This window comes from Mastigoproctus giganteus, chromosome 13 (genome assembly GCF_048544385.1).
Source record: "Mastigoproctus giganteus isolate SK-2022 chromosome 13, ASM4854438v1, whole genome shotgun sequence".
NCBI classification, from domain to species: domain Eukaryota; kingdom Metazoa; phylum Arthropoda; class Arachnida; order Uropygi; family Thelyphonidae; genus Mastigoproctus; species Mastigoproctus giganteus.
The window spans coordinates 130,111,872-130,125,445 of NC_143587.1; the positions used below are offsets into that span (position 1 = coordinate 130,111,872).

Genomic DNA, 13,574 nt, shown 5'->3' on the forward strand with positions numbered 1-13,574 from the left:
CTGCCCTGGCAGCCTGTCTGCATTGCTCAGAGAACTGCATATCTGCCTGCACAATTACTCCCAGGTCTTTTTCATTTTCTACCACCTTCAGTGTAGTACCACACAGTTGGTACGTTTCTCTGGGGTTACTTCTACCCACATGCAGTACTTTGCATTTGTCAAGGTTAAACTTCAGTTGCCACTTCTTAGCCCATCTGCCCAAATTATCTAGATCCTGTTGCAGTAGCACACTGCCATTACTGTCATTAACAACCCTGCCAACCTTTGTATCATCTGCAAACTTCGACATTAAGCCTGATATACCTTCATCAATATCATTGATAAATATACAAAACAACAGAGGACCTAACACCGAACCCTGTGGGACTCCACTAATAACATTAGTCCAAGAAGAGCAGCACCCATTGATTACCACCCTCTGTCTTCTCGCACTTAACCATCCTTTTATCCATTGTAGCAACTTACCCTTAATACCACTCTGCTCCAATTTGTACAATAGTCTTCCATACGCAACAGTGTCAAAAGCTTTCCTGAAATCCAAATATATGATATCAAAATTATTTTTTGCATCCAGTTCCTTTGTAACCACATCATAATATCCTATCAAATTTGTCAGACAAGACTTTCCCTTAACAAACCCATGCTGTGTCTGAATTATTGCTGCAGTCTTGTCTAGATGATCCTGCAATGAATCTTTAACCAGCGACTCCATTATTTTACGCGGAACAGAAGTTAAACTAACTGGTCTGTAGTTACTCGTGTAACCCTTCGATCCCCTTTGTGAATTGGGGATACATTTGCACATCTCCAGTCCGTGGGAACCTCCCCCGAGTCCAAGGATGCTCTCATAATTATGGCTAAGGGTTTGCTTAGTTGCTTTGCCGCCTCCTTTAATATAACTGGATAGATCCCATCCACCCCAGGTGCTTTTCTTACGTTTAACTTCAACAATTTCTCTTCCACTTTGCTCTCAGTTATTACAAAATCATTAAGTATCTTGCTACAATTTGATAACCTTCTGCCATTTTCAAACCTTAATAATTCCTCACGTGTGAATGTAGATGCAAAATACTCATTCAGTTTGTTTGCTATCTGAGCAGGATCATCAACAGTCGAACCATCGATGTCAAGTGGACCAATCAGATTCATCCCCTTCCTTTTAGAGTTTATATAAGTAAAGAAATCCTTGCTGTTTTTCTTAGCATCTTTTGCCAAGGATTTCTCGTAATCTGCCTTCGCCTGCCGAACCTCCTTTGTGACCTGATTACAGATTAACTTATATCTGCCATAGGCTTCTGAGGATGAGGTTTTTAGTTGGGAGTAGATTCCCATCCCTACTTACAAACATTCGCTTTGCAGCAGCCACTCCTTGCAATTTTAGCTCGAAGATTCCATTCAGAAGTCATGTTTCTGTATGAGTTCAGTGTCTTTTGAGGTGTTACCTGGTAATTGGCATTCCCCTAATAGAGATAGTTTGTAAGATATGTTATGAGTATTTATCATACTTAGGTTCAATGGGGTTATCCACAGACAGTTGTTTCAGAGATCTAGAGAAGCCTGCTATCCCTACCAAAGAAAAGAGGAATGACATCTTTCTTATTCTTTCTCCGGTGAATACATTATCCGGTATCTAGTGTTGGAACTGCTATAGTTTTTGTTCTGAACCTCTTTGCTTAAGTGATTGGTGTTCTTATTTTCTGGTAGGGACCCCAGAAGAAATGTTCTGTTTATCAGGATTCATAGTATTTATAATTTTGGTTCAGTGCCTATGACTCCAGGGATATACAGACACTATACCCATACCAACCTGAATCTCCCCCCTTGGACCATGAAGGGGGCAGCATGGCAGTGACAGTTGATCGTTGCAGGGAAACCCACTGGCCGAGCAACCCCTCTTGTTGAAGCAAGGGCAAGAGTGTCGGTATATTGAAACTGATCCTCTCAGCCTTCTCCTTGCCGAGTTTTCACGGTCACAGCGCATGGCAAATGCACCTGATTCGTATGGGGGTAGCCTGAAACCTAGGCAAGGAGTTTGTTTCCAGCGATGCTAATCTGGAGGATCAGAAGCAGCATCTTTAGGTCTACGCCCACGTAGATTTGTCCATGTAGATCTCCCATGAAAAAAAAAAATCATTTGTATCTCTTTAAAATCTTAAATTAAAATTTTGATTAAACCAAGGATTTGCATGAGTTAACATTAAACTACAGAAAGGAAGCGCTGAAAACTGCAAAAGTTCGTTTCTTTATACTGCTATTTAAAATTAATTTTTTTCATTAGGTAGTTTATCTGCTTATGCAGATAATTTCGCCTCCGAATTATTTGAAGTTCGCACAAATTTCTATATGTGGTACACTATAGCGTTGCGTATCCTTTGTAATTAAATACAAATGTTTTGTAACTAACTACAGCCTTTCCATTCTTATTTTCAATCAGAGTACGTATATACTTAGTGTGTACGGCTCTAATTTATACTGGTGAGGCTTTTATTTGTACTATATTTTTAAATCAAGCGCATTTAGCAAAGGTACACTAATCTTTGCATTGGTCATTTGCTTCTCGTCTCTCACTGTGTGTATTTCTTCATATTGAAAGGAGATTGTGTACATGTGCCATAACAAAAAATTCAGTAAAATGAACTAAATTCAACCAAGTCAATACTACTTTATTCATTCAGTAAGCAACAGTGAAATAGTTAAAGCTCAGCTCCACATTTAGTTTTTACTTATAACTAACAACTAAGAAAAATTAATAGAAGTTAACGCTATTGCTTATCTCGTACGATTTTTCTTTCGAGGTCAATCTCAAAGTCTGGATCATGATACACGTCCCCATTGAACATGAAAATAGAGTCCTTTACTCCGGACACTGCTCGAACAGAGTGCGATATACGCTCGAGTGGCGGGGTGCTCTGTGCAAATGTCTTGATCGTCTTCGCTTTAATGTTACAGTAGGAAAAGATGGCTTCTTCCAATTGAAGAAAGCCATGGGAGTTCCACACCCTGTACAGCATTCCATCATGAAATGTTTGCACATTAGCCAAGGTTAATTTTTTCACAAATTTGCAATTAAACAAAAGAAACATTACTTTCTCGTTGCTGATGCCATTTTCACAAGGAACTTTCTGAATTAAATACAGTTCGCAAAGATTTTGAAATAACTCGGGAGTGCTGTCAAATTCTCCTTCTGGCAAAGGCAATTGGTTTTCAGAGAGAGATACATCAAGGATCTCCAGTACAGGACAGGCCATAGCAGTTTGATAATAACTAATATTTAATGTATCCATGTCAATCTTTAAGGATATTACGTTACTTCCCAAACGCTCTAAAACAGGCAAGACTTGGTCATGAAAGGAGAGTGTCTCATCCTTGCATACGATTGCTAATTTATAGAGCATCAAGTTGTCTGCCTGTTTCAAGAGAATTTGATAATAACGGTGCTCCAAGAGGATCCGCAGATTCTCAAGTTTTGGACAAGTAGTTGCAATTATTTTCAACATTGTTTCGGAAGTTAACAAGAGTGAAAAGAATTTCAGTTTGTATTGACGAATTAGTGTACCGTTGTCAAGTTCTTCTCCGTGTAGACGGAGAAGGGGTTCTCCTAATTCAAGGTTGGTTTCTTCAAGGTTTGGCAAGTATTTGAGTATAATGAAAATGTTTTCCATAGCTGGAGGTTCTTTAAAATATAAGGATGTTAAGCTTCCACCAGAAATTAAGGTGCCCCTTGCAATTATTGGAAAGAAATCCCTGGGGTCTCTAACTTGAAATTTCACATGAAGTTTCTCTAGTTTTCGGAATGACTGGAGGCAAGCCAACGGGAATGGTATGTCAGTGTTTAATATTTTCAAATTCAAACGAGCATAATGAAGGAGTTTTTGGAGCAAAGTTTCCAAACTGCCTTCACCATGTTTCTTATTAGTTTTGATCCTTGACTTATCAAGATTAAAGATAAGCACTGTCAGCGTGATGGAGTATATACTCAAACGAAGTATTTCGAATGTAGCAGGTCTCACCATTTCTGTTCCGGGTAATGAATAAAATTTCTCTAATTTTCCAGTAATGAAAATAGGTCTGAGAACAGCTTCAGTTGGATAATGAGGAAAACTAATTACGAGCAATGCTCTGTAGATTACAGCCAGGAGTTTCTCATCAAGTTTATGAAATGGGTTGTTCTTCTTATTAGGAACTGGTCTTTGATACCAGACATAATCCTCCCAACGGTTGTTTTTTAAATATTGCACGGTAGTTTCTAGGCTTATCTTAAACAGAGTGAGGCTGCTGCGTTTGGAATAGACCTCCACCACGGAATAAAGGTCAGCCGTCGAACTTCGGATTGTATAGAACTCTCTCCGCCGAGTCGCATAACTAGCCATAGCCAAAGCCTGGAAAAGAAAGAACATTAGATTAGTGTCTGGTTAATTATCTCTTAATCTATTGATTAAAGTCAGTAAAATATAAGAACATCCGCGAATTAAAATGCTTTTTTCGGGTGATTCCTTAAGTTTTTCTATTTTTGAAATACTGTAAACAGAAGTTTAAATCATTGCTTTAGTGCAGAAGGGTCAGTTGTAGATTTGAAGAGGGAAAATTTGCTATGCATAGATCCGGTGTTCCATTAAATTCCCTAAAGCTACGCAATTTCCTATGGAGGATGCATCTACTTCCATGTAGTTAACACTATATTCATTCATTTGGAAATGTTATGAAAGGGATACCATAGGGACCAAACGTAGTGGTATCCCTTTCATAACATTCGTCCTTGAAGAGTATTCAGCGATAATTGACAATACGGTATGGAGTGTTTCTTGGTCTATCATTTTCTCCTGATAGACCAAAAAAAGACTGAGGAACTTGAAGTTGAGATCTTTGGCGGATGAGCCTTACCAGCTCAAACCGAGTGCTTCATTGTGTGACTGTTAGTATTTGTCCACGCTCGCTTGTGAGCTTTTCCGGAATGATGTATGGACTATAAAGAATGATTTTTTATTTATTAGAATATACTTCCTCTAGCTGATTGGTTGTACAGAGCTAGATCCATCTTTAGTTAAGTCTTGATTGAAGTGCGAAAGCCATCGCATTATCTGCATTCGCTCCTCTTGATGCGGTTTTTCATTTGGACACATCCCACTGCTACTCTTGGACCCATTTCATTCGTTGTCGGAATATTTGAGAATAACGCAGTAAGTTTTAATTCATCTTAACGAACGATTTAAATCCCTGTGGGCGCGTTTAATAATTTCAATTAATATCCACGTAGACCATAATTGGCATACGTAATAACGGCATCACTTGACTTGACTGTATGTTGTAAGACTCCGACATTCTTACTGAACTCTAATAGACAGTGAAAGATTTTGTAAATCTTAACGTAAACCACTCATTGGCTTAAATGTAGATGGCTATCGCAAACAAGTTCTGATTAATTGATTCTAAGACAAAACTTAAGCCATTCTGCTCTTAGAATTATTAGTTTTTATACGCAAGAGAAAAATATCAAGATACACGTATCATAGTATACATACCTCTATATCAAATTATACAGGAAGGCTTAGATTTCATTAAGAGTAAACAACAAAACTAACGTAAGTGGCAGGTTTGGACTTTAAAATAGGATCATGTGAGATTGAGTACCGAACAAAATCTTTTCTCGAGCACTTTACAAAGCTATTAGGACAGCTAGATATAAACTGACAAGTGAAAAATTTAGGATGGAGAATATAGCAGAATTTTGAGAGAATATAGTTTATATAAGGGCTTTCTTAATGAAGAGACTTTAGAATTGGTGTCTTGGTGTATGTCAAGAACGGGGTGGCTTGAGTATAGCGCAAGAAGTAAACATGAGAAAAAACTTTCAGAAAATAATGTATGCTGTAATTTGAACTTTAAAAATGTAAGGTTTAGACGAATAGGAAAGAGTCACTCAATAGTTAAGCTTTCATTGAGCAACAAGTTTTGTTATGTGGAAAATAAAGAATATTGAGTACGAAAGAGGAATCTAAACTTTGGCGGCAAAAAAGTGTGCGGAATTTGTCTTCATGGAGAAGAAAGACGTAGTTAAGAATCGAACAAAGTTTTAAAATGATACCTATTCCGTCAGCCGCGTTTAATATAAAGCAATGTTTAGTATGGAGGAAATTAGAAAAGTTTATGCTTCAGTTGACGGACATGTTTAAACGGGATGCAATATGACACGGGCTTCTGTGAGTCCTTGCTGTTTAGTAATAGGCCGCAGCAAATGAATATTTCAGGCAGAGCTGAAGTAGCCGACACTATTCAGCCAGAGAGATCGAAAGATTCTACCTTGACCTCTTACACCACTTGAATATTAAGGTGGTTTAATTAGCTGTTAACTAAATCATAAATTAAGATAATACTAAAGGGCCGGCTAAAGTAAATAAAGGCATAGAAAGCATGAATAAGATAATATAATGTTCAAATCTCACTTGCCACCATCATTAAATGATATACTATAGGTTTATTTGTATCTGGTTTGACAGATTTCATAGGCCAAGTGGTTTAACTGACAATTGTTGGATTCATGTAATATGTCCACTAAACGAGATAATGGCGATATTTCTTGATCTAACGTAGAATCTTGTCATACCGAAAAGTGAAGAGAATTCAAAGATGACACAGGCTTATTTCGTGTGGCGAGGCAGAAAGTGGCACTTTGCTTAGGAAGTTTGCTCATTTACTGTTGAAAACTTAGTTTCAACAGCTTGTGCTTTTATCTCGCTCTTTCTCCCACACTCCCATGAACTCTAGCGAAGTCAAATTATTCAGCTGGAATTTATACAAAAAAACATTGCATATATATAATTAATCTTGTTATATGGAATTTAAGATGCTTTTTAATTAAAAAAGTGAGTACTTTAGATGTCCCTGACAAAATCAAAATTAAGTCGAAATGGCGCATAAATGAAAGACCTTTGCCCAGAAAATAATGTATCTACACGGCTGACATTCACTGAATTGTCTAAACTTTCAGTGCTGTTGGGAGGGGAGGGAGAGAAGGTAGAATCACCATCTAGTTATGGGAACTTCCTATTTGGAGGTTCCGTTTTTGATTTCACTTATACATGAAGTATGGCTTCCTTCACTTATAATTATAATAGTGATCGACTTAGCACGAGTTGCAGTAATTAAGTTTACAAGATGGCCAAATTTTGGTAAAACAAAAGTTTGGTTATCATGGGTTAATGTTTTTGCTAGATTTCAGAAGGCCTTAACTTGGATACAAGTATAAGCAATAATCAACTACACAACTTTAACTTCAAACAATGTTATTCAATATAGTCATGTTACGCGAAGTAAGGGAAAGAAAAACCCTTAAATTTGTCCTAAAGTTTCATTTTCGGTAGCTGTAATTAATTAACTTGATAGCAGTTGTCGGTCCTGATCGGTAGAAACCAATTAGATAAACATCATAAAGATTGTCAAGATATCGACCTTGCAGAATGTACGAGCAAGTTCTCCACAATTTTAGAAAAGTAGTCTGGCTAACTTGCCAATTTTACAGCGAAGTCACTTAAACACTGCTCCGAAGCAATGCGTGCCTTATTTGAAGTAAAATTGTAACTGGACATGTCATTTGAGCTCACAGATAAATATTTCTTTTATTCAGTGATTCTCTTGCTTTTTTTTTTTTTTTTTTTTTTTTAACTCGAAGCACCCTTTGAGTGAAACACTATTTGACCAACAGGTGACCAGCAGTAACTTACGGTTTTTTTAGTAGCCGAGTATCAACCGAAATTAACTAGCTATCTCAGTTTGTTCTCTTTATAAGTTCAGAGTTGTCATGTACAACTTCTTCCTCTTTTAATATAATCTTTGATAGAAAAACTTTTATTCTCCACTTGTCGTCTTGTCGTCCCCCCCCCCTCATAATGCATTAGCATTGGTGTTGGTTATTCGATTTTGCACTACTTTAGAAGTTTGAAGTACTATCTACTATCCTACCCCAAAACCGCTTAAAATTTGTGATCAGCATGCGACATTCTATAATGATTAAAATAACTTATTGGAACACAGGATTCGTATTACTTCAAAAACTCTGACTGCATTTAACAGTTTCAACCTTGACCTGGCTACGAATCACAACAGCGAGCAAAGCAGCGGCATGTTGATGATATTCTTTATCACGCATTTACATATGGTATGCCTTTATAACATAATTGTACATCGTAAGTGGGTGAACAGCGGTTTTTGGAGCGTTGAACATTCGCCCACCCAAGCTGTATTCACTCGTCGATTTGCATAGTGTGGTCAGGGAAATTCACCAAAATAACTCATTGAAGAAACCAGACCCCCACACGCCCTGTACTAGATGCAGCAAGGTCTATGGCCTGTGAGAAGATTCACAAACAGGCTTTATTAGTTACGGCCTGCTATTAATAATTCATTAAGTCTAAATGCTGACAATTATGTATAGATTTGTTTTCGTAAAATGGACGCACGTATGGATATTCAATATCGAAATGCGTTCGGGTACGAGGACTAACGGTTTGTCTTCTCTTCATGTTGAAGAACTTTGGAAAATGTTTTTGAGAGCATAGCAGCGTGGATCATTTTTTTTCCCTATCAGTTCGCTTACTCAATTCCCCCTACCTTATGAAAGGCAAGGGGAATTGTTAATAACAACTTAAAGATTCGCGAAAATACCAAAGACAGTTCTTAGAAGGGAACTATTTTGGACAAGGTGTAAGAAATAAGAATTACTGTTTACAGAATGAAGTATTCGTTGATCGAATACTCAAACCACATCAAAGAATGCACTTACAACAGTATTTCTAGAAATTTTGATGACAAGGATTAAAATCGTGGTTTATGGTAAACTAAAAACGAATGTTCATAGAGGTGGGATCTTACCATGTTGACTGCCAATTTTCACTACACTCGTATCAATGAGAAAGATTGTACGCAATGAATCTCTCTCTTGCTTACGCTCTTTAACAAATGTTCGAATTCCCACAATTCCTTTAGTAACAAACGTAATATTACAGGTGAAATGATTTTATGGATTACAGAAATTTAACTACTTATTCAATTTATCTGATATTTCTGAATGAAATATAAAATGAAATTATGCGTAGATTTATTTACAATTAGGAGTTGGCGTTATTCTTATTGAAAATATATTTTATAGATCTCCATCCCAACATTTGTAGGAGCTCATCACATGATTAGCACATTCTGAACAACGATAAGGTCACAGCGAAATAGTAGTGGTATTAATATTAACCATGCAGTGCAAGGAAGCCAAAAGCTTTTGCTGCATCGGCCAATAAAAAACAGACAAGAAAATTCAAATTATACTCATCCCTCCTCACGTAGGTGAGGAGGAATGAGTATGCCTCCAGTTGACCTTTGAATTTCTTCAAACGGTCAGCCATAACTACCTGCGGTGGCATTTTGTTCCAGTAATCAACAACTTGTTAGGTGATGTTCTTCAGGGCTTCATAACTTCAGTCTTCCTGTAAGATTAACTTTTGAATCAAAACTCGGTATTTATCGATACTTGACTAACACGGAGTAAAAGTAGCTCATAAAGGTCTCTACCATCATAATGGTCTCTCATAAAAGTCTGGGAAATATCTCGCAAATTTGGTGATCCGAAATGAATCCAGGTTTCCACTCAATGAGAAATAGCAGCCACACCCTGCTATGCTGACACCGTTAAACAAGAAGCCCAGTGATCAAATGCGACGGCACAGTAGTAGATGCATTTGGGTTGACTATGGTTCAAGTTCTCGTTACTGCTCAATATGACGATGTTCTTGTATCTAGTTTCTCTATTTTTGAACTCCTCCGATCCTATTTGGCCATTCTAGAGTATAAACGGAAATTTTATTTAGTTATTTGTTTTATTTGCAAAGAGAATCGCCAACTCAGTGGCCAATTTTATATTGCATTTTCCAAATATGTTGCTGTTAATAAGTTTTTAAAAATTTATTAATAAGAGCATCCATTTTTAAATTATTTTCTTTTCTTTTATTGATCCCTAATAATTACTTCCTTTAAATTGGTAATAAAATATTCTTGAATTATCGACTGTATTCGCAGACTTTTTAGAATGTTTGCATTGTGATTACAAGTCTTCTTAATGACGCGAAGTATTTTTATGGGCTTTTTCAAAACGTATCTAAGTTTAGTGAGTCTCAGTAGCCTGAGTAGAGGGTTCATCTAGGGATACAGGCAAATTGACCAATGCACGCAATTTACAGGCACAATATACTCTCTCCTCATAGTCTTAGTTGCTTTGGTGATCAACATAAACATCTCTATTGATTTTAAAATATGGAATTCAGTAATTTTATTCTTATTCAGTGGTACAACGGATTACAGAAATAAACTTGCTTAATAAATAACAGACATCCGAGTATAGTTTTAGAAAAATAAAAGTTTTAGATAAGAAATACGAATGGTTCATTTTATATAAAAATATTCATACGATTCCATAGCTTTTTCTCGTTGGTTTCAGTTAGAAATAAAGTAATTTGTTTAGCTGCGTTTCTTGTCAGAGACAGGTCCATTCATTTTGAAATACAGTAGAAATTAAACAGTACAGATGTTGCAACTCTTCTACAGGGTATACAAGGTCTAAACCAGCGCCAACGGACACGACCACTGTTTTTCACATCATATATATATATATATATATAGCCTGCCCTCCTCCAATAGCCCATCCAAAAAGACCTGAGTTCGAATCCCGTCCCGTCAGTGATGCCAGGAAATTTTATGTCTTTTTAGCGACGTTGCTGAGTTAGTCGGTCTCAGGTAAAGACAGTATGGCTTTTCGTCCAGCAAACCAACTACATAATACACGCAATTTACAGACATTTTATGTACAGTGCAGTAGGGTCTAATTTTCTGATGCTCCTAAACCCTACAACAACAGCCATACAAATTCAGAATTACATTTAATATTAATTCGCAACTTGATGGATATGCCCTCACGGGTTGATAGACCAGTTGGTAGAATCGCCATCCTTTCCAAACTGGATGGAAAAGACCTGATAATTCAAATCCTGTCAATGATGCAAAGAATTTTTAGGGGCCTTTTCACAACGTGTCTGCGTTAGTTGGCCTAAGACGAAGGATAGCATGGTTTTTTTTATCACGGAAACTTTGGTTCTTCGTCCAGTAAAATAGCAAATCAGTCGTAGAACGCATGCAATTTACAGACATAATATATAATTCACATTATGGCCTAAGTCTTTGATTCTCCTAAAACCTTACCGTGTCACTGAATTTTTGTTGGGTATGTACAAAGCGAAATTGGAGTCACATACGAATAAGTCATTGCAGGCTGATTCATCATTTTAGTTGGTGTTTCCTTTAAGAAAATATTCAATAAAAAGTTGTAACCGCTAATTTTACTATAAGCGAGTGACTAAGCAACTGACTTAACCTCGGATCTCATGATGCTTAAAAACCAAATGGATTTGGGATCAATTTATTTGACTTTTATGCCGGAATTAACTACATTTTCCTATCATTTATGCAATACGATCATTTCTAGATATTTATAAAGTGAAATCCAGTGCCATTGTAATAAGATACTGAACAGTTAAGACTTTGTTTCAGCTCAAGTTTATTAGCATTTAATTATTCTGGAGTGCATTCCTCTGTTATAATTTGTATGGTTGGATTTCTCGGGGCTGATTTGTGCTGTACGCAAAACCGTCACGTCTGTGTAATTGCACGACAGTAGACAGCAGTCTTAGCCTCACTAGTCATGGAGTCACATTTCAAGCAATTACATGTTCCAGTATATAATTATAATGAGAGCAAGCAGTACCCAAAGAGGAATATGATAATCTCGCCTCTTTTTCATCCTATAAAACCAAAGACCCAGAGGTTTCTTGAAAGGAGATTACGATCAGGTAAAGGAGTTCGCTATTTGCATAGGTAATAATTGGTGGCAGTGGAGTAGAAATCTGAATCATTATTCGTGTGTCAAGTGGCTACTTTGATGACCTGTAACAGTACAAGACAATAGCGTCATTGAAGATCGCTTGAAAGACAGGTTTTGGTAAATGGAGGGTCGTGTCTCTTAGTATTTATTAATAAGTCTAAGCACCTGTTTTCAATATAAGGAGCCGTTCTGAATTATTTCGCGTGTAGGTTTTTCGAGAGCGTGATAAAGCCCATCCCATAGGAAGTCCGGTTTGTTCATGTCTATGTGAGCTGTAACAATTTTCTTCTGTAGGGTGAAGTCATCGGCGGTCACACTGTGGGGTTAATTGACGTTTTTGAGAATCGGTTTATAGTCTATCGTTAGGTAGTAACTGGCCAATCTATTTCGCCCACAACTCGCTAATTGTAGGATGTTCTATATTTTAAAGAAACAATCAGTTGCATCTTGTGAACTCCTCTGACTGTTTGGTCGTCTGGAGTACATAAAATTTATTAAATTTTATTTGTAACATAGTTTGGTGGGATTTCCACTCAGCATATTCCTAATATATACATTATGGATTTTCAGTTCAAGTGAAATGTGAATTGAGTATGGTACCAAAGTTTGCTTTTCTCTCATCAACCTACATGGTTCCAGTTACGAAATCGGAAAGAACTTGAACTCTTCTTTACAAAAAGAGTTAAGAAAACATTTTTGTTCTTGTACCTGAGATCTCTGACTTTACCAAACTTTTAAAATCCGTTCTTATAGTTGCCAGCAGGAGGCGGTTGTCTTGTTCTTGCTCCAAGACAAGATTTTATTCCCCGTAAAAGACTAAAGTTCATGGAATACAGAATTTAAAGCTGTAAAGGTGTCCATCCATCCATCCATCCATCCCTTCATTAAGGCTAAGAAAATTGAACTGTTTTCTGGCTATAAAATTCTACACTGACCAAAACAATTAGAGGATTATGGCATGTGTAAACTCTGTGTAAATATGATGACATACATACCTCCTAGTGTAGTTGAACGCAATTTTCGATCTTTGTACGTCGAAAACTTTGAAAGAAACTCTTATTTATTGGAGCATAACACATTAGGAGCAAAGACTATAAGCTTGTAGGAACAGTTTTTGCCACAGTTATGATGGATACGCGCGCGAACAACTTGTTGGCTTACTCTCCAGCAACTTTAGTACGGTTCAAAGGAAATTTTTCAAAGGAAAAAGTAACAAAACTCTACAAATTTGTAATAGAAAATACGTATTATATATTTTCAGGAGCTACAAATCTGAAGCAGTTTGGAATGCAAAATATCTAGTTTCAGTTCCAGTTATTTATTTATTTTTTATTTATTAGCAAAAGCAAACAAGTTTCATCATTGTGAAACTAAATTTCTCTTTGAAACAGCTAATTAAACTTATCAGTCAGAGTTTTGTGGGACATCCTTCTCTTGAAGCATCCAGTGGCGATTTAATAAACTTCAGATAGTTCCCCAATCTTTCTTAAAGGACAAAAGGAAGGTGGAATTATGAGCATCACTTTCTATTTACTTAACATTTCCTGCCTACGAAGCATACAAAGAATTTAAGGTCACTGATAATTAACACCACCCACGTGGATTTTATATGTATTGGCACGCCCTTATTACATAAAAAAGAAAAAGCCAATAGTATAGA

The 13,574-nt window shown here is 36.7% G+C and overlaps 1 protein-coding gene across 1 annotated transcript; it reads right to left on the reverse strand.

Moving 5' to 3' along the window:
* Nucleotides 1-2,709: 2,709 nt before the first annotated feature.
* LOC150076440 (uncharacterized) lies at nucleotides 2,710-8,936 on the reverse strand. The gene is made up of 2 exons (XM_090387520.1): nucleotides 8,866-8,936; nucleotides 2,710-4,379 (listed from the first exon to the last, which is right to left on the reverse strand). Exons 1-2 carry the CDS (start codon nucleotides 8,866-8,868, stop codon nucleotides 2,763-2,765), a joined length of 1,620 nt encoding a protein of 539 aa, XP_090243646.1. The 5' UTR covers nucleotides 8,869-8,936; the 3' UTR covers nucleotides 2,710-2,762.
* Between the last annotated feature and the right edge of the window lie 4,638 nt (nucleotides 8,937-13,574).